Genomic DNA, 20806 nt, shown 5'->3' on the forward strand with positions numbered 1-20806 from the left:
GGCCACGATATGGGTCGTTTCTCTTTCAATTTCTCTGCTGTGACATTAGGGTTGCAAGCTACTCAGAGGCACTAAGCCAGGCTGGAGGCCACAGGCCGAGTACCGAGTGCCTTGCTCATCCCACCCTTCAGCTGCCCAGCAGAGGGCCACAGGCAGCAATGGTGGACAAGATGAGTGTAAGTGGAAAAGAGCGCCATCGGCCAACAAAAGAACTGGAAACAAATGCAGCTTTCAGGGGACAGGAAGGGACCTGGGTTTCATTCAGCAAAAAAGCCAGCGTGGGAAGAAGCCCTTGTGAAAATCAGGGGAGCGACAGTGGGCCATCCAGTCAGAGGTCTCACCCGACAGCCACCCTGGCCCTGCCCACCTGACTAGAGAGCCTTTCAGCCAACCCTGAATCTCTCCCTTTTCCAAACTCAGAGACCCTGAAACCCGGGCTTCCTCTGGCCCTTCATGGCCCGATGCTCCCCACTCCCCTGGCATTACCACCAGGACCTGAATGAATTGCTCAGCTTCAAACTTAAATGCCCTCCAGCTGCCAGCTGCTCTCAGAGCCCCTCAGACCACCAGGCGGGTCTTGGTCAGATGGGCCGCCTGTGGGGGGAGAGTGTCTGCAGGTTGAAACACCCAGACCCCAGGCCCAGGGTGCAAGCGGCCCCCAGGGGACCTGCCTGACCAGGCTCTGTTGGCCTTGGTCATTGGCATGGTTTAAACCACGACATTTTTGCTTCACGGGGTTTTGGAGGTCTTAGTTTTGGCTATTTTTGTTGCTGAATCATACCTTACTCATGGGACAGAATCAGTTCCAAGTGAAGGAAATTATTTTCTCTGAGTTTTTCTTCTGCCCTTGGTTGACAATCCCAGATGGGCAGGGAGCTGGCCTGGTCGGATGCTGCTCCACAGGCAGCTCCCTGCACCTGCTGCCAGGAGCAGCCGGGATCAGAGGTGGCCTCTGCTGAGAGAGCTTCCTGTCGGTGACAACAGTGAGCTGGCTGTTGGCCAACGTCACGAGAGGATGGAAGAGTCCTGTCTCCTGACAGGCACCCGATAGGCATTTCTCTACCCAAAGTTTAAGGCATCCCCAAGTGTAGACACCAAAACAGTTATTTTGAAATAATGTGATGTTTTCCAGAAAGCACCAAAAGACATCATGGCAGGAAAATCAGAACTTTGTTGGACTTCTTGCTGATTTTATAATTCAGTGCTGTCTTTATTTTGCAACACACACTGTGGAAGGGAACTATAATCTTTTCAGTGTGCCGTGTCTCCGAAGGACTTAATTTGGCCCTGTCTCCCCTGAGTTTGACTTGCTTTGTAAACAAAGCCACCCCTACGCCCTGACTCATCAGGAGTGGGTTTCCCCTTAGGGGTGCACCGGGAGGGCCCGTAGGGGTGAGGCTCAGGCAGGCAGGCACCACAGACCCTCGCCTCCAACATGTTCTGTCCCATAAACACCTGCTCCCACCCCTCCTGGGGTTTGACAAATGGGAAGCAGCTTTCTTACCACCCAGTCCTGATGATTTTCAAGAGCTTGTCAGAGCAGGTGTGATTTTCAGTAAGACATCACCTTGTCAGTAGGTGTGGAAAATCAGAGCGAAGGAGGTTATTGGGAGAACAGGTGGAGCCAAGGTAGACCCAGCCCTGACAGGAGAGCTGGCCTTCCCTGGGCTCCTGAGAAGCCTGGCCAGTCTGACAGTGGTTTGCTTGTCCTTCCTCCCTCCCAGTCTCACCTGAGGAAAACCCCGCCCACCTACTCCAGCTCCACCTCCATGGCAGCTGTCATTGGCAACCCGAAGCTCCCGTCAGCGGTGATGGACAGGTGGCTGTGGGGGCCGATGCCATCAGCCGAAGAGGAAGCCTACATGGTGTCGGAGCTGCTGGGCTGCCAGCCCCTGGTGGGCAGTGTGGCCACCAAAGAGCGGGTCATGAGTGCCCTGACCCAGGCTGAGTGTGTCCACTTTGCCACCCACATTTCTTGGAAACTCTCGGCCTTGGTCCTCACACCCAGTGTGGATGGCAACCCTGCCAGCAGCAAGAGCTCCTTCGGCCACCCCTACACAATCCCTGAGTCCCTGCGGGTGCAGGACGACACCAGTGACGGGGAGAGCATTTCGGATTGCCCGCCCCTGCAGGAGCTGCTGCTCACAGCCGCCGACATCCTGGACCTGCGCCTTCCCGTGAAGCTGGTGGTCCTCGGCTCCTCGCAGGAGTCCAACAGCAAAGTCACAGCCGATGGGGTCATCGCGCTGACACGGGCCTTCCTGGCTGCGGGTGCACAGTGTGTCCTCGTGTCTCTGTGGCCTGTGCCCGTGGCTGCTTCCAAGATGTTTCTCCACGCCTTCTACTCGTCCCTGCTGAACAGCCTGAAAGCCAGCGCTGCCCTGGGGGAGGCCATGAAGGTGGTGCAGAGCAGCAAGGCCTTCTCGCACCCCTCCAACTGGGCAGGTGAGCGCAGGGCCGCCAGCTGGCACCTCTGTCAGGGGCCTCCCCCAGGTCGGTCCTCACAGCCTGGGAGAGGTGGGGAGGGCAGGGCGGGGCACTGGGAAAGGCAGATGGGAAGATTCTGGGGGAGCCTCCTTTGCTGAGACCTGCCCCCTGCCAAGTCAGTCTTTTGCTACCATGGCATTAAAATAGTCCTTTGACCAGGGAGAAGTTTGCCATCAGAGTGTGCATGTAAAACTCCTGAGGCGTTTACCGAATGGCCCACTTTATGGCACCCTTGTGTAGAATCCCACGACTGTAGAAGAGTGGTGTGGTAGAAAGACTCTAGATTTGGTATTCGGAAGACTTGGGTTTGATTTAGCTCTGCAGCCAGGCTGTGTGACCTGAGACAGGTTACTAACCCTCTCTGAAGCTCCATGGTAACATGAAGATGATGGTGATGCTGAGAACTCCCTGCCCACGTTTGAGATGATCTGTGAGGAGTGGGCTGAATGTCTTATGATGCGTGAGGCACTGCACGTTCTGGAGAGCCAACACCACATGCTCTGAGGGGGCCTGCCGCAAGGGGTGAAGGGAGAATGTTCCCTATGACAGCTGGTCACAGGAGGGGGGACGAGGGACTCTGCCTCTCAGCTCCATATGATGATCTTCATCCTTCAGGGTCCCTGTGAACGCCCCTATACCCTCCCTGATAGGCTGCGATCCAAACCCAACTTCGGCCATTCTCCCACCAGCCTTTCACCCAGCTGCGCTGGTTTTGCTGACACAACTCATGACCTTCAGTCCGTGGTGGTCTCTCAGAATTGGCCCCTACACCTCCCAGGACATTGCACCAATGGGACAGTACTGACCCTTAAAGCAGTGTCTTAAACCTTGAGAAGCAGAGGAACATCAAACATACTATTTCCAAACATTTATATTTTGTTTCAATGGCCAAAAATGTACCATCTATGGATATATTTAAAAGTTGGGAACAAAATGGCCTTCAACTTACTTTTCCTCCAGAATCAATCCAGTTGACATGTGCCAATGTTTTTGGTGTCATTTTCTGAAGTTGGATAAGCCCTGAAGTGGGGCCATGGTGTTCCCACGCCCAGCCGGCCAGCAAACGAGCCTGCAGGGGCCCCGGGTGCAGAGCTGTGCTGTGGTGCCAGGCGGATGAGCTATGTTGATATACAGAAACATCTGTTTACATCACTAGCACACACAGCTGTAGCGTTTTGTTTTTTTTTAAGGTATCAAAAAAACTATGTAGAATCTATCCTATTCTTGTGGCTGGAGAGAAACATTTAGTTGGTCCAACAGGCCTGGTCTTTGGCGGCCCTCACCTCATGGGTGGGCAGGCAGGCACTGGGGTGGGGCCTGGCTACACTGCTGAGCTACTTCTGCCGCCAGATGCAGAAATCAGAGGCGATGCTGGTGGTTCTCATGCAGTCACGGAGATCTCAGCACGCGGTGCTGTTTTATACACGCCAGCAGTCAGAAGGGCCTTTGGCCTAGCACAGCCCCACCGCACATACCGCAGGGCTCGTGGGAACCGGTCCCTGTGCTTAGCCAGTTACTCCTGACACGTGCCCTGTCCCTCCGTGCAGGCCCCTCCCTGGCTTCCCAGTGTACTTAGGGACATGGCGTTTTTGTTTAGTTTTAGTGACAGATAATTTAAAGTCACAACTGTGTTCTGGGGAAAACGATGTTTAATGATGCTGTCCCATTACCCTTAAAACCGGCTTTGGCTCATTCGTTGTTTTTTTCACTCATTCTTTTAGAAAACCCTTTCCCTCCATTTGGGGGCAGGTTGGCCTAACGTTGCTTGGTGGCTTAAGGAGACTGCTCCGTCTGCCTCCTCCAGCCCCCCTTACAGAGCGGTGCTGAGGGAAGAGGCACGGGATCTAGGTGGATGTGTGGCCCTTCCCAGCCTGGCTCAGCTGCTCATTCTTACAGCTGGAGGAATACCTCTTTTTTAAAAATATATTTTATTGATTTTTTACAGAGAGGAAGGGAGAGGGATAGAGAGTTAGAAACATTGATGAGAGAGAAACATCGATCAGCTGCCTCCTGCACACCTCCCACTGGGGATGTGCTCGCAACCTTGACTGGAATCGAACCTGGGACCTTTCAGTCTGCAGGCCGATGCTCTATCCACTGAGCCAAACCAGTCAGGGCATGGAGGAGTACCTCTTGCCCTCTCGTCCAGGGCCCCAAGGACTCGGGCACACCTGCCCCCCGTCCCTGGGCATGTACCAGACACAGTTGTACTTCCGGGAAAACAAAGTACATCATTCCTTGAGATGGTGGCCAAGCTAGGGATGGTGGCCCAGGACATCCGTTCCCTCCTTTGCTCGCAGCGCAGTGGAAAAGTAGAGGCAGTTTCCTGAGCACCGATCACTGCAAGCAGCACTACACACCTATGGAGCAGTATTGATTCTAAAAAGGGAGGGGACTGAAGGGTGACAGCTGCCCCCGTGAGTGGAGTGCTCCACAGTCCAGCCCATAGAGCAGCTGTCCTGGCAGCCCCTTTCCGCTGGGCAACTGCGGAAGGGCGAGCTGTAGAGCCAACCCAGCTGAGGTGACAACAGGCTCTGAGGTTCCCTCTGTGCTCTCCACAGGGTTCATGCTCATCGGGAGTGATGTGAAGCTGAACAGCCCCTCCTCGCTCGTGGGCCAGGCCCTCACGGAGGTCCTGCAGCACCCGGAGCGTGCGCGGGACGCCCTGCGAGTGCTGCTGCACCTGGTAAGGGACTGGGGAGCCCTCACCCAGGCTCCCATGGAGCAGAGGCTGCCAGAAATGCACAGGGGAGGCTGAATGGTTTCCATAGCACCAGGACATATGAGTAGGTGGAGGGGACATTGTCCCAATACGCCTGTGGTCAAGCCAGTTGGTCCAGGTGGTGGGCATAAAGTGTGATGTCACACAGATGGCTACAGTAGTCCTCGCCAAGACCCTGGGGGAGGGAGAGCCGAGCAGTGACCTGGAGCAGGGGCCTGCACCACAACCATTTCTGGGCCATGTGGCTTTGGACAAGTCATCTTAGCATCCTGAGCCTCAATTTCCTCATCTGGAAGCAGGGATCAAACTTTAACTTTTCAAGGTTATTGCGAGGATTAGAGGAAAGGTGAGTAGCTGGCACACAATAGCGTTCCAGTAGCTGAGATGGTATTTTATAGTCAGATGGCACTGGCTTTCCCCTAAATTTAGTTGGAAGAAGAATCTAAGCCTGACCTTGACCTTGGCCAGCCCTGATTTTTGCAGGACTTGAGTGAGAGTACAAATAGCAGGCCCGTGACATTTTGTACACATTTAAAAGTTATACATAATGCCAAGAACTAGTGATACAAACCTTGCTTCACCCTTCTACCTTGACAACCTGGAAAGCAGTTTCAAATAATTTAGAATTCTTAACCTCCTTGGAGTTCTGTGCCAGAAAGACCAGCCCAGTCCTAGCCAGGAGCCCACACCACATCCAAGCTCTTTCCAAACTTGATGCAAACAGCTGCCCCATGGCCACCTCACAGGATAGGGGTGTGTACAAGGGCAGACCCAGGGAAGGGTCCACAGGGGCCCTGGGAGTGGGAAGTTTAGAGTCTGGGGACGGGTTCTAGGTGGGCATGTGGAACCTGGAAACTTCTGATAGTTCTCAGGCCAGACTTAATGTAGCCCACATGCCTGCTACAGGGTAGATGTGCCCACGTTTTGAGGATTTGGGGAAACCGTCTTCACTAATTTTTTGTCTGTGCCTGGAAACTGCATAGAGCCCTTAAGTTGCTCAGTGCTGGGGCCCTTCTCAGGTCCCTGTCAGCCCCAGTCACCCTCTTTCTTGCAGCAGCCCCCGACTGCTTTTAAATAACGGAACTGCCCTCTCTGTTTGGTTTGCTTCTCCGAGACAAAGCTGCGGAGTAAGAGCCAGGCCTCTCAGCGGCTCCCCATTGGGCCTTGAGGCTCCTAGGGCACATTTAAGGGTTTTCATTATTGGCTTCATCTGGTTTGACTGCAGAGGCCATGGACTTACGTCCTTCTAATCACTCTCGGTGCCCCTTGACCCTGTGTGCAGTGTCTTCAAGGCCCCTCCAGCCTGATGGACAGCCAGCTGGCTAGTATCCATCTTACCCAGGAACACACATTTCTTGCTGCCTGTGATGGCCCACAGCAACAAGATTTTACTGTAAGAAAAGTGTCAGGTGACATCTTGGAATGACTCTTCTGTCCCTCCAGTGCTGGCATCCGTGCCCCAGGGCATGCAGCATCTCGGGATGGACTGAAGTTCTCTATAGAGAGACCTGCCAGGGGAAGGTCTGAGGCTGTGGGGAGTGCTCATGGGGAGAGGGAACATTGTAGTTACTTGATGTGTTTAGCCCACATGTCCCATGCACTGGGTTAGGCCCTGGAAGTGGGGAGGGCCACTTGGAGGAGGTACAGGTCCCAGAGGCAAGTGCTGTGGGGTGAAGGATGAGTTGGAGAGGTTTTGCCAGCCAGGGCCCTGGGATGGGCACTGTTTGGTGTACGGGGCACTGAATGGGGGGTCTTGAAGGTGTGAGGTTTATTCTAATGAGGGGTAGCCTTGTGTGGTTTGGGCAGGCTCCTGACCTCAGACTGGCTTTCAGACACATCACTTTAGTGTCTGTGGAGGAGAGCCTGGGGCAGGAGGAGGTGGGTTAGGGGAGGGGCAGAATTCTTCCGTGTTGACCAGCCCTTGCTGGCTCTGATTATAACATCCCTCCCCGTCTGTAGCCTCCCTTTCAAGAAGCCGGGCCGTTTGCTGCAATGTCATGGTCCTCAGGCCCGGGTGCCCTGCACTGGCTTCATAGATAACAAAGCCACTCAGAGAAACCAGGGCTGGCCCCTGAGCACAGCAGCGCCTCACTCTCCTTCTTTCTTCCTCTTCCAGGTGGAGAAGTCCCTGCAGCGCATTCAGAACGGGCAGCGCAATGCCATGTACACATCCCAGCAGAGTGTGGAGAACAAAGTGGGTGGCATCCCCGGCTGGCAGGCCCTCCTCACCGCCGTGGGCTTCCGGCTGGACCCCCCAGCCAGTGGCCTGCCAGCAGCCGTCTTCTTCCCAACCTCCGACCCAGGCGACCGGCTGCAGCAATGCAGCAGCACCATCCAGTCCCTGCTGGGTGAGCTTGGGCAGGGCGGGGCAGGAGGGGCTGGCTGACTGCTTGGGCAGGGGGTCGGTGGCCGTGGCCCCTGCACTCACCAGGATGCTGGGTCTCATCGCTGGGAAGGAGAATGTCTTGAGAAATGGCCGAGTCCCAGACACAGACTTCTGATTTAGAGGAAACGAGTGCTCTTGACCTGATCGTTTGATTTGCAATGGCAAGGCATTCTTTGCCATAGGGTACTGCCCTGGCTCCCCCTCTTCCTGAGGTAATGGTGGGTGAACAGCAGCCCCTGTTAATATTTAATCAGCAGCTTTGGATCTGAGAGCCATGCAGCCTCCCCAGGTGAAGTGGGGTGCATCACTCAGCGGGGTGATGCTGCCGGAGTGGCTGAGACAGGGTTCTGGAAATGTGACCCTGCACCTGGAGGACTGCAGTAGGGTCAGGACTGGTGCTTGCCCCCAACCTGCCTTTCTTGGAGACCGTTCTCTGCTGTCAGACATGGACGTGCAGGACTGGCTGTCCTGAAGGCCACCAAAGCTGAGCTCTTTCCTCTGGGAAGGCAGCAGGACTGTGGGTTCAGAGGTCCCTCTGGATAACACCCATCTCCCTCTTCTTGGTGTAGGTCTTCCCAACCCTGCCCTCCAAGCCCTCTGCAAGCTCATCACTGCCTCGGAGACGGGCGAGCAGCTCATCAGCCGGGTGAGTCGAGCTAGGACGGCTGAGCCCAGGTTTGAGGGCGCCATGCCGAGTTAGAAAGAGGGTGACTTGGCCCTGAATAGGAATTTGCAAGTAAAGTCGTCCACTTGTTTTTTCAGCCTTTGTGATTAGAAGGAAGAGGCAAAAGCTGGAGTAAGCATGTGCTAGACACAGAGGGGCGCTGAATCCCAAGAGCTTAAGGGCCTTCAGAGGACACTCAAGGGGCTGCTGTCACCTGTAATCGCAGGGCATTTTCTGAACTCTCCATTCAGTGGCCTCCTGCACCTTGTCATCCCACCCGTTTTTCCTGCTAACTGACAAGTGTTAAGCAGCCACCTTCCCTAAGCCAGCAGGTGTGGGGCCAGCCCGGCTACAGGTGCTCCAGTACTTATTCTCAGATCAAAGTATGAACTCCACTTGAAATAAAATAGCCACTAAGGCACAGCAGTGATCCCAAACAGCTCTATTTCAAGGTACCACTTAGCAGGTTTTTAAAAATGTGCTTCCTATTAAGGCAGTGTAGATCTAATTCAGGTATCGGGAGGATGCTGACTCTCAGAGCTTCTAATCTTCCTACTGGCTACAAGGTCTGGCACAAGCCCCAGGATGACAGCCATGGGTACGGGGGCTTCTGGAGGAAGCAGCAACGCTGAAGAGCGCGGAAGAGTTTTCTCTGGTCCACCTGAGTGTAATAATCTGAAAAAATAACATGCATTATTACATATTTATCAGCAGAAATATTTCTACATGGAAATCAAGCTCCTCCTGTTAGAATTAACCTCTGAAAATCTGAGTGGTGCCTGGAGCCTCCACATATGTGAGGTTGTTTGCAGCCTGGATTTGAACATAGCTTAGTGGTCTGGCTCCTTCATTGAATTCCTACTCATTTTGTATTAAGTTTGTTACATCTGCTTTTAAACAGAATCAGGACAACACTTGTGCAGTGTTGCATATTAAAGTGAACCCAGGTGGGCGAGAAGCCTGTGCTCTACAAAAAGAGAAAGAATTACACTTGCAGGACAAGACAGAGTCTAGTTGCTTAATTTCTTGCTTTCGGTGGCAGCACAGGGACTTTCCTGATATCCTTCTGCCTGGCCCAAGGAATTGTCCTGGGCTGCCCACTGTGGCTGGTGGACACTTCCTGAGTCACTATGGACTTTGGTTTACAGAGTGGCCTGTTCATACCCACTGTGCCTCCTCCCCACTTGAGTCTGACCTGCCCTGCTCCTCTCCTGGCAGGAAGGGCAGGACCTGGTTGACCCTGAGCCCCTTGACCCCGAGTGCTTCTGGTCTGGGTGTGGCTGTTCATTTTCCTGTGTGTCCCTGCTGACTCTTGCTCCTCTCCCCTCCCGGTCAGAGCCTCAGGCCTGGTATGGCGCTTCCTAAAGCAGTGATCAGCTCGTGTTGCATAACAACCTGTGCTTGAGTCTAAACTGTCTCTTTCTCTCTCTTTTTCTTTCTTTTTCTTATAATCTGCTGGCCGAAGGCTGTTAAAAATATGGTTGGAATGGTGAGTACTACTTTAAGTAGCAACTGTTGTCAGGTGAGCCCCTCAACCCACCCACCCACCCCCGAGGTCCCCGTGGCATGTTCTGAGCACACGTGCTGTGCTGTCTCTCGGAGGCCCATGCCAACACTCGCTAGGGCTGGGGTGACTAGTGCCGCTCGCTCAGGTGGTCCATCCCCTTCCTCTGCTCTGGCTCCCCCTTTCCTGCTGCACCCTCTTGTGTTCTTGATTTGACCTTTCAGTTCCATCAGAACAGCAGAGGCAGAAGCAACTGAGTAGTGTTTATAGATTCAGGGAATCCGAAACATCACACAGCACTTCAGCAGGTTGAGTGCTGAGGCTCCAGAGCTGGGGTGGGGAACGTCTGGCCCACGGGCCATATAAGGCCCAAGAACTCATTTGGTCTGGCCCTGCCAAGTTATTAGGGATGAGTTCATGAAATGCTTGACCAAATATAGGAGGCTAATTTTTAAGTTAATAATTTTGTATGGTCCACAAATGATGTTATAAATATCCAAATGGCCCTTGGCAGAAAAAGGTTCCCCACCCCTGCTCTAGAATGTACCCTTGGATTCTTCACCGTTTACCTCAAGATCATAAATATGGTTTTAATTAAATAGACAAAAAGAGAGGGAGATGACCAGGCCTATAAACCGCCCCCCGCCAGCCCCTCTCCAGTGCTCAGTAGCCCGGCAGCGAGTGCGCTCAAGGGAAGACGTGAGGCCGGAAGCAGACACCCTGACTGTGGGCCGGCCCGAGCCCTTTACCAACCCACCGCCCCTTGAGTTTCCCACAGAGAGAACAACAGGCAGGAGACACTAAAGAGTGTTTCAGATGCTACACAAACATACGCTCGTTAGTGATGACAGTAACAGGCGAGAGGAGAGGAACTCGGGGACAAATCCTAGGTGGGCTGGAGGGGAAGGAGGCTTGGGAAGGAGCTCACGTGTTCGCTCTCACTCAGCTCCACCAGGTGCTGGTCCAGCTGCAGGCCTGCGAGAAGGAGCAGGACTTCGCTCTGGCTCCCATCCAAGTCTCCATCAGTGTCCAGCTGTGGCGGCTCCCGGGATGTCACGAATTCCTGGCGGCTCTAGGTAGGAAAGGCTTCTTAATTGGTTTCTTTAGTTCTATTTTTGAAAAATCAAGTTTTCTCCTAATTTCTTTTGGGTAAAGTTGGTAGGCTCTCAGGGGTTTTCTATTTCCTTAGAATTTTTATTACTCAAATAGTTACCTCAGAGGTTCTAGTGGTTTAGTACAATTCCCAAAGAGCTCCCAGCTTTCTCCCATTTCCCTTATGACTTTTTCCCTCATTTGTGGTCATCGTTTTAATATGAATCTGCTAGATTCAGTACTGTTGGGAGTCATAAAACAATGGTTTTAATACTGGAAACTGGCAGAAAGAAAATACTATTGAAACCACCTTAGCTTTTACTGTGGGACCTAGAACTGCACGTACAGGCCCCTGTTCAATCCAGGTGCTCACTGTCCTTTTTCAACACTGAGGCAGCTCCCGACAGAACTTCCCTTGTGTCTCTGTGCCTGGCTTGGGAGCCATTCACACCATTGCTTTTTTCCGACTACCTGTCATGTGCCAGCCAGTGTCCTAGGCACTGGAGATGCAGCAGTGAGCAAAGGACAAAAGGCCCTGCCCTCTTAGACAGACAGTAACTACCTCATCTAAGGGAGGCACCTTAGAAGGTGAGGCGCACTGTGACAGAAAAAAGCATCAGTCCTAGTGACTGGCATGGGGGAGGGCAGAAATGGGTCGAGAAGACATGGGAGGGCCTTTGGTTTTAACCTGAGAATGGGGAGTCTTTGGAGGATGACAGCCTGAATTCACTGTTATAGGGACCAGACATGGCAGGACAGCAGGTCCTTAAAGAAGAATTTTCTTCTGGTTGTAAGGCCCAGATATTCAGTATTGGGTCATTTTTTCTAACCCATTTTGCAGATGACCTTTCCTAGCCAACCTCAACTTAAGGCTGGCTCCATTGGTTTTTTAAGGTAACAAGGGAAACCCACAAAGCCCCCACTGCACACGTCCCCTGTGAATAGACACTTTAATGTCCTTTAGAATTTGTATTTCCTTAAAGCAGTCTTCTTGGTGTAAACATAGCACATTTTTATCTAAATAAAAGTGGTCAGTAGCAAATGGAGCAAGAGTGAGAAAGGCCAGGTCTATACCCAGGACGCATCTCTTTTCACTTCCATGACAGGCTGTAGGGCTAGTCTTGGGGTAGTAACATGGGTGAGTAAGGAGATGAAGCCAAGACCTTTCTTTATAAAGGAAAAGCTCTTCCGTGCACAGGGCCCAAGCCTCCCGTGGGTGTAGGTGTGGTGGAGCCAGACCTCCTTACCTGTGAACTGCGTTTCAGTGCCCTTTGTCAGGTGTGTCACTGGCTCTCTGGTGCTGGGATTGTGGGTGATTTTCCTTGATGTTTCTCTACTTCTCTGTACTTTCCAAATCCCATTGATACTCAAGGCATGAGTTGGTATGCACATCCTTATAATTTCCAGATCCTGTGGACTGAGATGGGGGGAGGGAGGATGCGGTGGCTGGGCATCTAGAGAAGTGGCTCCCTCATTCTGAGGGCTCCGAGGGTCTGAAAGATGCCCCCTTTCCAGTCCTCAACATGAAACACATGCCATCAAAACCCATCACAGGGCTGTTGGTTATTTAGAGGACTGAGTTCTATTAGAATCATTTTGGTAAAAGTAGAGGTTTCTAACTAAAATATTACATTAATTTGTTTTTAAATGCTGAGTTCCCTGAGACCTTCCTGTTGCTTTCAGAGACTGTTTATGATTCAGAGAGGAAAATGTCCCACAGCAAGCAGAATGCTGAGTGGCTCTTTGAATAAACCTAATTCCCAAAGGAAAAATAGTGTCACACCAATATCAGAATCCTTGAGTAAGAATACTATCTAGACACAAATTTCTCCTTTAGTAACTACTCTCCGTCATGAAAGGCGCAGCATGCTGGCAGGGCAGCATTGTAAATAAGTCCCAATCACTGCAACAGTGAGGTCAGAGGAGGGAAAGGGCCTGATATCACAGGCGCCTGCGTCCGGGACTTCACCACCAAGCGTTTGCGTGGTTAGCGGAGCTCAGTGATCTGCTGAGTGAAGATTCTCCGTGCGGAAGGCTCTTCAGGCCCTAAATTCTTGCTTAGCGGTGCCTTTCTGTGGACAGAGCCCTTCATCACAGTGTGTTTGGGTTCTTCCTCCCGAGTTCTTCCTGGGGCGATGCACTGGGTGCCTCTGCAGCGTCTCTTAAGAGGTTGGAGTGCTTGTGGCAATAGCTCACTCCAGCCTCTTGCTCAGGAGGCTCATGCTTTTTGTTGTGCCCCAAGTCTCAGCAAACCCTTAGACTCGGGGAGCAGCCCCTTGTGGGCTTTGGCAGAGTGGAGTCCCTGCAGGGTGGTTCAGCCAAGAGAACAGATTCAGATTCCCCACCGTCACAGCTCACTCCAAAGCCCTTGGCAGCAGACACTGACCACGTATGAAGATATCGTCCTTGCCACTGAGAAGCTTCCACCTTCCCATGCACCAGCTCTGCATACTGGACCCAACGCCAAAGAGAGTGGCCAGTTTTTGTCCTGGACTGACTCCTTTAAGTGGACTGTTCTACAAAAGAATGGAGAAAACAAATGTTAATGAGCCTTACTAATTCCAGCCCTCAGCTCTCAAGAAGGCAGTTCAGGCAGGAAAGCAGCCAATGCTCTATGAAGGGACTTGGGAGCCCCAGGCAGGGTGCTTGTGGAGGGGTCTGTGGGGGGTTCCCATGACACTGTATGAGGAGCCCTTCAGCTCTCATCCCTTTCAGGATATGGAATCTTCCCTAAGGAAGCAGATGTTTATACTCTTTGTTCCTCTAGGTTTTGATCTCTGTGAAGTTGGTCAAGAGGAAGTAATCCTGAAAACCGGGAAACAGGCCAGTCGAAGAACCATGCACTTTGCACTCCAGTCCTTGCTCGCCCTTTTCGGTAAGAGCTCCGCCCAGCGCCCCTGGGGTCAGACACCAGCACATTTTCGGAAGGGGAAAGAAATGTGAAGAAACATTTTTGTGTGTGTATGTGTTAGGGACTGTTCAAGAGCAGTAAAGAAACTCCCTGCTCTTATGGAACTTACAATTAAAATACATGTAGTAAATTAGATGAGGTGCTGCCAAGTGCCATGAAGAAAACAAGCAGAGTATACTGGACTACAAAGTGAAACAGAGGCCATAGAGCAGACAGAATAGGGAGGAGTGGCACCAGGTCACTCAGGCCTGGGAGGGACACCTGCCTACCTGACCTTTAAAGGGCCAAGCTGGCTGCAGAGTGAAGATGAAATGCTGGCTCGATGGTAGCCATGGTTTGAAGGCAGAACCAACAGGATCTATTGAAGAATGTCTGTCAGACAGAGAGAGACATCAAACGTGATACCCTATTTTGGGGAACAACTACCAGAAGGGACTACCTTTTGCTGAAACCTTGAAAGTAGCAGGAAGAATGAGTTTTATCTTGAATCCTCACCTAAGGATATGTTTTTTATTGATTGGAGAGAGAGAAACATTAATTGGTTGCCTCCCATATGCACAGCAACCTGGGATTGAACCTGCAACCTTTTGGTGTACAGAACGATGCTCCAACCGAGCCACCAGGCTGGAGCGGACATACTCAGTTTTGAAGTATCCATTAGACACATACATAGGCAGCTGGTTCTAGAGTTTAGAGTTCAAGGAGAGGCCATGGTGGAGATGCATGCGTGCATACAGGTCCGAAGGGAAGAGGACTGTGAACATGCCAGGGTTCTAAGGTCACAAAGATGAGGAGAGGCCTGGGAAGGAGTCATCAGAGAAGGCAGAGTGCCATCGACCGCAGAACTGAGGAGTGAACACAGATGTGGTAGCATGGACATTACTGGTGACCTTTACGAGAACTGGGAGGACAAAAGCCTGAGTGGAGTTGGTTAAGAGAAAGTGGGAGGAGAGGCAGTGCGGAGAGTGACTCCTGGGGAGGCTGCTGGAATGTGCAGCGATGGGTCCAGAGCTAGAGGGATAGGGGGTTTGGTTCTAGGACAGGGGACATCAGAGATTGCCTACAGGCCCCGGTCAGGGCAGGAGGCAGACTGGGGGGGGGGGGGGGCGTCCCCAGAAGAGGGAGCAGAGTAGAGAGTGCATGGTGGTTGCAGCGGGGTCTCCTAGGGTGTTTCTGTCCCTGCGTAAGATGTCCTTTTCCCAACAGGACTGTGTTTTTCAGAATTACAAGATGAATTCAAGTTGTATATAAGTAGCACTTGTATAATTCTTTACTAGCTTCTATGCATATAAAGATGCTTGTGGTTTTGAAAGAAAAATCAAAACCATATAGAATTCTAACTGCCTTCTGGGTACATACGTTTTGTCTTAGATTCTACTGAGCTGCCCAAGCGCCTCAGCCTTGACAGCTCGTCTTCCCTGGAGTCCCTGGCCTCGGCCCAGTCTGTCTCCAACGCCCTGCCCTTGGGCTACCAGCACCCTCCCTTCTCTCCCACCAGTGCAGAGAGCATCGCTTCGGACGCCATCTCTGTGTACAGTTTGAGCTCCATCGCCTCCTCGATGAGCTTTGTCTCCAAGCCTGAGGGTGGGTCAGAAGGTGGGGGTCCCCGAGGACGGCAGGACTATGACAGGCCCAAAAATGCTTACCCGCAGCGATCCACCCTGCCTCGGAGCCAGCTATCCCCTCAGACCCGCCCTACAGGCAGCAAAGATGAGGAAGAATATGAAGGGTTTTCCATCATTAGCACTGAGCCTTTGGCAGCCTACCAAGAAAACAGAAAGACACGCTTCTCACCAGATTACAAACAGTCCCGAGTGGGGACAACTGGAGGTGTGAAAGTTTCTATAAGCTCCAAGGGGAGCATAAGCACTCCAAATTCTCCAGTTAAAATGACTCTGATTCCCAGCCCAAACTCACCCTTCCAAAAGGTTGGAAAACTAGCAAGTTCAGATACGGGAGAATCAGACCAGTCTAGCACAGAAACAGACAGCACTGTGAAATCCCAAGAAGAAAGCAACCCAAAGCTGGATCCACAAGAGTTGGCCCAGAAAATTCTAGAGGAGACACAAAGTCATCTTATTGCAGTGGAACGTCTTCAGAGGGGAGGCAGTCAGACCAGCAAGAACAACCCAGAAGATGGCATTTCCATGCCAAGTAACACCGCCGTCTTCAGAGCATCAGAAACAAGTGCGTTCAGCAGGCCTACCCTCTCCCATCAGAAGAGTCAGCCATCACCAATTACTGTTAAACCAAAGCCCCCAGCCAGAAGCTCATCCCTGCCCAAGGTCAGTTCAGGATACAGCAGCCCCACCACCTTGGAGGTGTCCATCAAAGACAGCCCGAGCCAGCATAGTGGCCGCCCGTCGCCCGGCTCTGATTCCCAGACTTCCCTGACTGACCAGCCTCTCTTTAAACTGAAGTATCCCAGCTCTCCTTACAGTGCCCACATTTCCAAATCCCCAAGGAACATGTCCCCAAGCTCAGGCCACCACTCTCCTGCTGGTAGTGCACCGTCCCCAGCTCTCTCCTACTCCTCAGCTGGTTCCGCTCGCTCGAGTCCAGCTGATGCTCCCGACATAGACAAACTGAAAATGGCAGCCATTGACGAAAAGGTGCAGGCTGTGCACAACCTGAAGATGTTCTGGCAGAGCACACCCCAGCATTCCACAGGACCCATGAAAATATTCCGGGGGACCCCTGGAACGATGACTTCCAAAAGAGATGTCCTCAGCCTGTTAAATCTGTCACCTCGGCACAACAAGAAGGAGGAAGGCGTAGACAAGCTTGAACTCAAGGAGCTGTCTTTGCAACAACACAGAGAAACACCACAAAAATCCCCTCCCAACGGACACTGGCGCAGCGAGACCACCACGTTGAGCACGCTGCCACCACCCGCCGGCCCTCCTGCTGCAGCCCCCACACGCCCTTTGAGACTTCCTTCTGGCAACGGCTACAAGTTTCTGTCCCCAGGAAGGTTTTTTCCTTCCTCTAAATGCTAAAGCATCTTTGTGCCAGGGACTCAGTGCAGCAGCCTGCAGAGGACCTGTTCGCTTGGCCTACTTGTCTGAGTGCAGTCACCCCACAGAGCCACCAGCTATCTCACAAAGGGTGCACGCCAGGCCAGGGCACCACCATGCCCGGACACCACCACACACACACAGATGGTGGCTTCTCTGGGCCAGATTCATCAAAAGCCAGCACTTCTGTGGGATTGGTACAGGAGGCTCATGGAATTTTCTACACACTTCACCAAATGTTTACCTTTGAACTCTCTGCTTCTCATCTTTGATGTGATTCTTCAACAGGATTTTTGTATTAAAAATGGCCAGGGTTCTGGGGTGGGGAGAGGAAAGGGAGCACATATTTTGCTAAGAGGTATATATGCAGTACCTTTTATACACAGAAATACAAATAGAGCTTTTTTAAGGCTTTCAGGTGCTGACTGGGGGTGGGATATATAAAATCTCTCTAACTTGAATTCTACATGAAAATGTTGTATTAGCCAAAAACAGAATAATGGTTTTAAAAATGCCAATGATTTTAAATTAAATTGTAGCAGTTTTGGTCTCATGATACTGTAACATCACAGCAACAATGCAATAATTCAAAACAGCGCTTCCATCCTGAACTTGGTTTTGTCGAGCTCTACAAATATCCTTGGGGCCCACCGTCAACCAAACTTGAATTTTCTTAAAAAATTTATATAACTCTTATCCAGGCATTTCAGAACTATGCAATTGCGATTTAAAATGCAATTTTGTGCTTTTAAAACATTACTGACTTTTTTGTACGTGGATAAACAACTTGGTTTTATTATCAATAGTACTTTGCATTTATAGCTATTATTTTTAAAAGCTCAGAAAGTTTTTTAAAATGTCAAATTTTGAATAGTCATCAATAAGTAATTATCAAGCTTTGGGGTGGAAAGACTGAAATTATTCAGTTTCCTTATAAGCAAAAAAAATAAAAAAATAAAAAAATCCTCTAACTAGATTTAACCAGAATCTAGCCTTCCAGCTCCTATTCCCTTTATTAGCTGCTTAATTTTATTATCTTTTCCCATCTCCAGGCCTCTAAAACCACTTCTAACTCTGTTGCCAGGTTCCCACAATCCCAGCACCCCATGTCTGTGAGCTACACAGGGACCCTCATCTTTGCTGTGACCGGGGCCCCCTGCTCCTGTGTCAAGGACAAGTCCCCTCCCCTCCCACAGAAGGCTTTAAAGTCCACAGCCTGAGAAGCAGGGCCTTGGGTGGATTTACATCCAAATACTGCTGAACAGGGAAACATACATCCCTGAAGGTGTTGCCAGCTGGGAAGAGACAAAATAATAGTCTAGAGAGGGGTGAAACGAACATATCCGAATAAAGAAATGCAATGCTGAAAGTCCTATCAGTACTAAGGTCAGCTGGAGAATTTAAAGAAGCCTCTCGTAGTAATTCTAAAATGAAAAGCCTTCATCCTCACCGTGAGGATATCACACAAAGGTGGGCTTCGCCCGGGGCACCAGCAGCACAGGGAGGGAGTGGACATGAGGGGCCTAGCGTAAGGGTCACAAACAGCAAGACCCACAGGGAGAGATTTTAACCTTGGGTAGGATCTCACTTTGTAAACATACACTGACAACTGGCCCTGTTCCTCGGTATACTCCGAAAAGAGGAATGGATAATATTTATTCAATTTGTGTTGTTATTCTCTGCTATGTCACAGAGGTTTTTGCATTTAACCCAACAGCCATGTCCCCAAAAGCAAACAATAAGGCTGTCCCAGTCTAACCCTGATCTAATACTGGAAGAGAAATAACTTTATAAAAAAGCAGGCAATTATGAGGTTAACTTTATGTCAATAGGAAAAAAATAAGTGGTAATAAAAGTACTAGTGTAGCAAATGAAAGCCAAGTTTATAGCACTGTGCATTAGATAACAAAATCAGGTTCTCCGTTATGAAAACTAAACCTCACAGTAAATTTCTGAATCTATATGTAGATAGTTGGGCTGTTCCTTTCTTAGCAAATCTCAGCCTCTTTCCCAAGTGCCAAGGAGCCCTGGACGGAAGGCCTGGGGTCTGTGCTCTGTCCGTGAGGACAAGGCTGCTGCCCAGTGCCCACCTCTAGCTCATGCCTCCACCACACCACACCTTCCCGTGGTTATCAGGCCAGCTAGGAGGATTCGTGGACCCTAACTTGGTTTCAGTCCTACGTACATTGTTGTTACAGGTTTCATGTTGAAAAGCCAAATGGTATATGTGTTTTTTGTTGTTGTTCTAGATATAAGCTACAATGAGGGAAAGCTGAGATGGTGAAATAATAGGACCAAACAAAATCACGGTAGAGTTGTTGCTTCTTTATGTTTACTGTCACTCTTGGTGTTTTCTACAGGAGTAAAATGGATGTAAAATCAGAGTGAATTTTTCAGGCTATACTGAAAAAAAAAAAGTATGCACTTAAAAATTGTGAGATTGGGTAATTCACAGATTTCTTTGTACAGGTCAAGAATTGGCAAACTACAACCCAGAGGCTAAATCTGGTCAGAGGCCTGGTTTTTTTTTTACAGCCATGAGCTAGGAATAGATTTTACATTTTTAAATAGTTATCTAAATACCCACATAACATTCTTGATTTTTTCCTCTTGGCCCACAAAGCCTAAAATATCTAAATACCTGGCCTTTTAAGAAAGTTTGCTGAGTCCTGGTATAGATAACAGAAAACACAATCAGAATAATGTGTTGTTTCTACAATCAAGGGGAACTGTCAGGTTATAGACAAAATCGATTGGCGTTCATGAGAACTCTGAGTCACATGGATAGAAGCGAATGACTCCTCCATACATAGTCTTTGGCTTTTTGCTCCATTTTGGAAGGAGTCAATGGATGTGGGTAAAATTTACAAAAATTACTTTTTCTTTTCCATATGCAAATCCCATTGGATACAATTCGATTTCAGCTCAGGAAACTGGAATGCCCTGCCCCTACTGTACTCATCAGATGCATATACACTGAACACAAGCAATAAAATCTCCCTTTCCTAGAAGCCTTGGTATGACCACAAAGCAAGGTAGGAATAGATTCTACCTTAATTCTCACCAGTGAACTACTCAACTACTTTGCCTTTTAACTAACTCAAAATACCAAGACACAATTAGCTACTAAAATTTACATTAGTGTGTAGTAAAATGAAAAAATTCTCACCTCCATCCATTTGAAAAAAAATCATGGTTCGCACTGATACTTGCTGGGTCTCAGCAGGAGACCAGTGCTGCACACACTGTCCCTATCCTGACCTTGTCCCAGTGACTCTCAGTAGGTGATCATGGTAGCAAGTCTCAGTATGGTGCCTGCCTGTCACTCCACCTCCCACCACAAGGGGAACTGTCACTTTGTTAGTTTCACTTCAGGCTGGAAAAAATACCACCCAATAATCTGGTTTGCTTTTAGTAAGTAGGCAGAAAGTGAAAAGTGTATAATATTTCATCACATATTTTGTTGTTTTATCTAAAATGATTGTACATGTGGTTTGTGAACTGGGCCCTTGTTTGTGCCAGATCCTTCAAAGATATTCCATGTAAGGACACATGTGGTCACCTCTCCCTTCCTCAGACCCTCCCCACTTGGCACTCACACCCGTTGTATGCAGAGGTAGCCATCTTTGGCCTATGTGGACATTTTTGTAAATTACAGTTTCCAGATGGCATTAAACTTTTTATATTATGAAATTTATCATGTAAAAAGAACTTCATATTTTTATTGAGATTGCTAAGGCACTTGGCCTTCTTTTGTGATTTCGGTGTCTATTAAAGCATGAGTTCCCTCGGTTTCGAGTGCTGTATCTGAATCACTTTCTATACACATTCCACACTTTCTAGGTCTCTTTGCAGTGCACAGGGGAGTCATGTGTCATTAATAAGCACGTATCTCTGTCTAGAGGTTTATTCTTGTAAATACACTGGACCCTCACATTTGCCAGGAAGACAATGGCAGGCCAATCTGCATGCAGGCTTCTCCAGCACCAAGGCACTAGGTATCTGTCAGTGGGTGGCTATTTA

General features: G+C 50.1%; 1 protein-coding gene across 1 annotated transcript in view; it reads left to right on the plus strand.

Moving 5' to 3' along the window:
* The window catches only part of TTC28 (tetratricopeptide repeat domain 28), a 372574-nt gene extending 351999 nt beyond the window's left edge, over positions 1-20575 (plus strand). The window contains 8 exon segments of the mRNA XM_023762971.1: positions 1725-2445; positions 5049-5173; positions 7326-7557; positions 8165-8241; positions 9725-9748; positions 10710-10839; positions 13623-13730; positions 15138-20575. Coding sequence (XP_023618739.1) covers positions 1725-2445; positions 5049-5173; positions 7326-7557; positions 8165-8241; positions 9725-9748; positions 10710-10839; positions 13623-13730; positions 15138-16765 — 3045 coding nt within the window. The 3' untranslated portion in view covers positions 16766-20575.
* The last annotated feature ends 231 nt before the right edge of the window (positions 20576-20806 follow it).

Source organism: Myotis lucifugus, unplaced genomic scaffold, assembly GCF_000147115.1.
Source record: "Myotis lucifugus unplaced genomic scaffold, Myoluc2.0 scaffold_269, whole genome shotgun sequence".
Lineage (NCBI taxonomy): Eukaryota > Metazoa > Chordata > Mammalia > Chiroptera > Vespertilionidae > Myotis > Myotis lucifugus.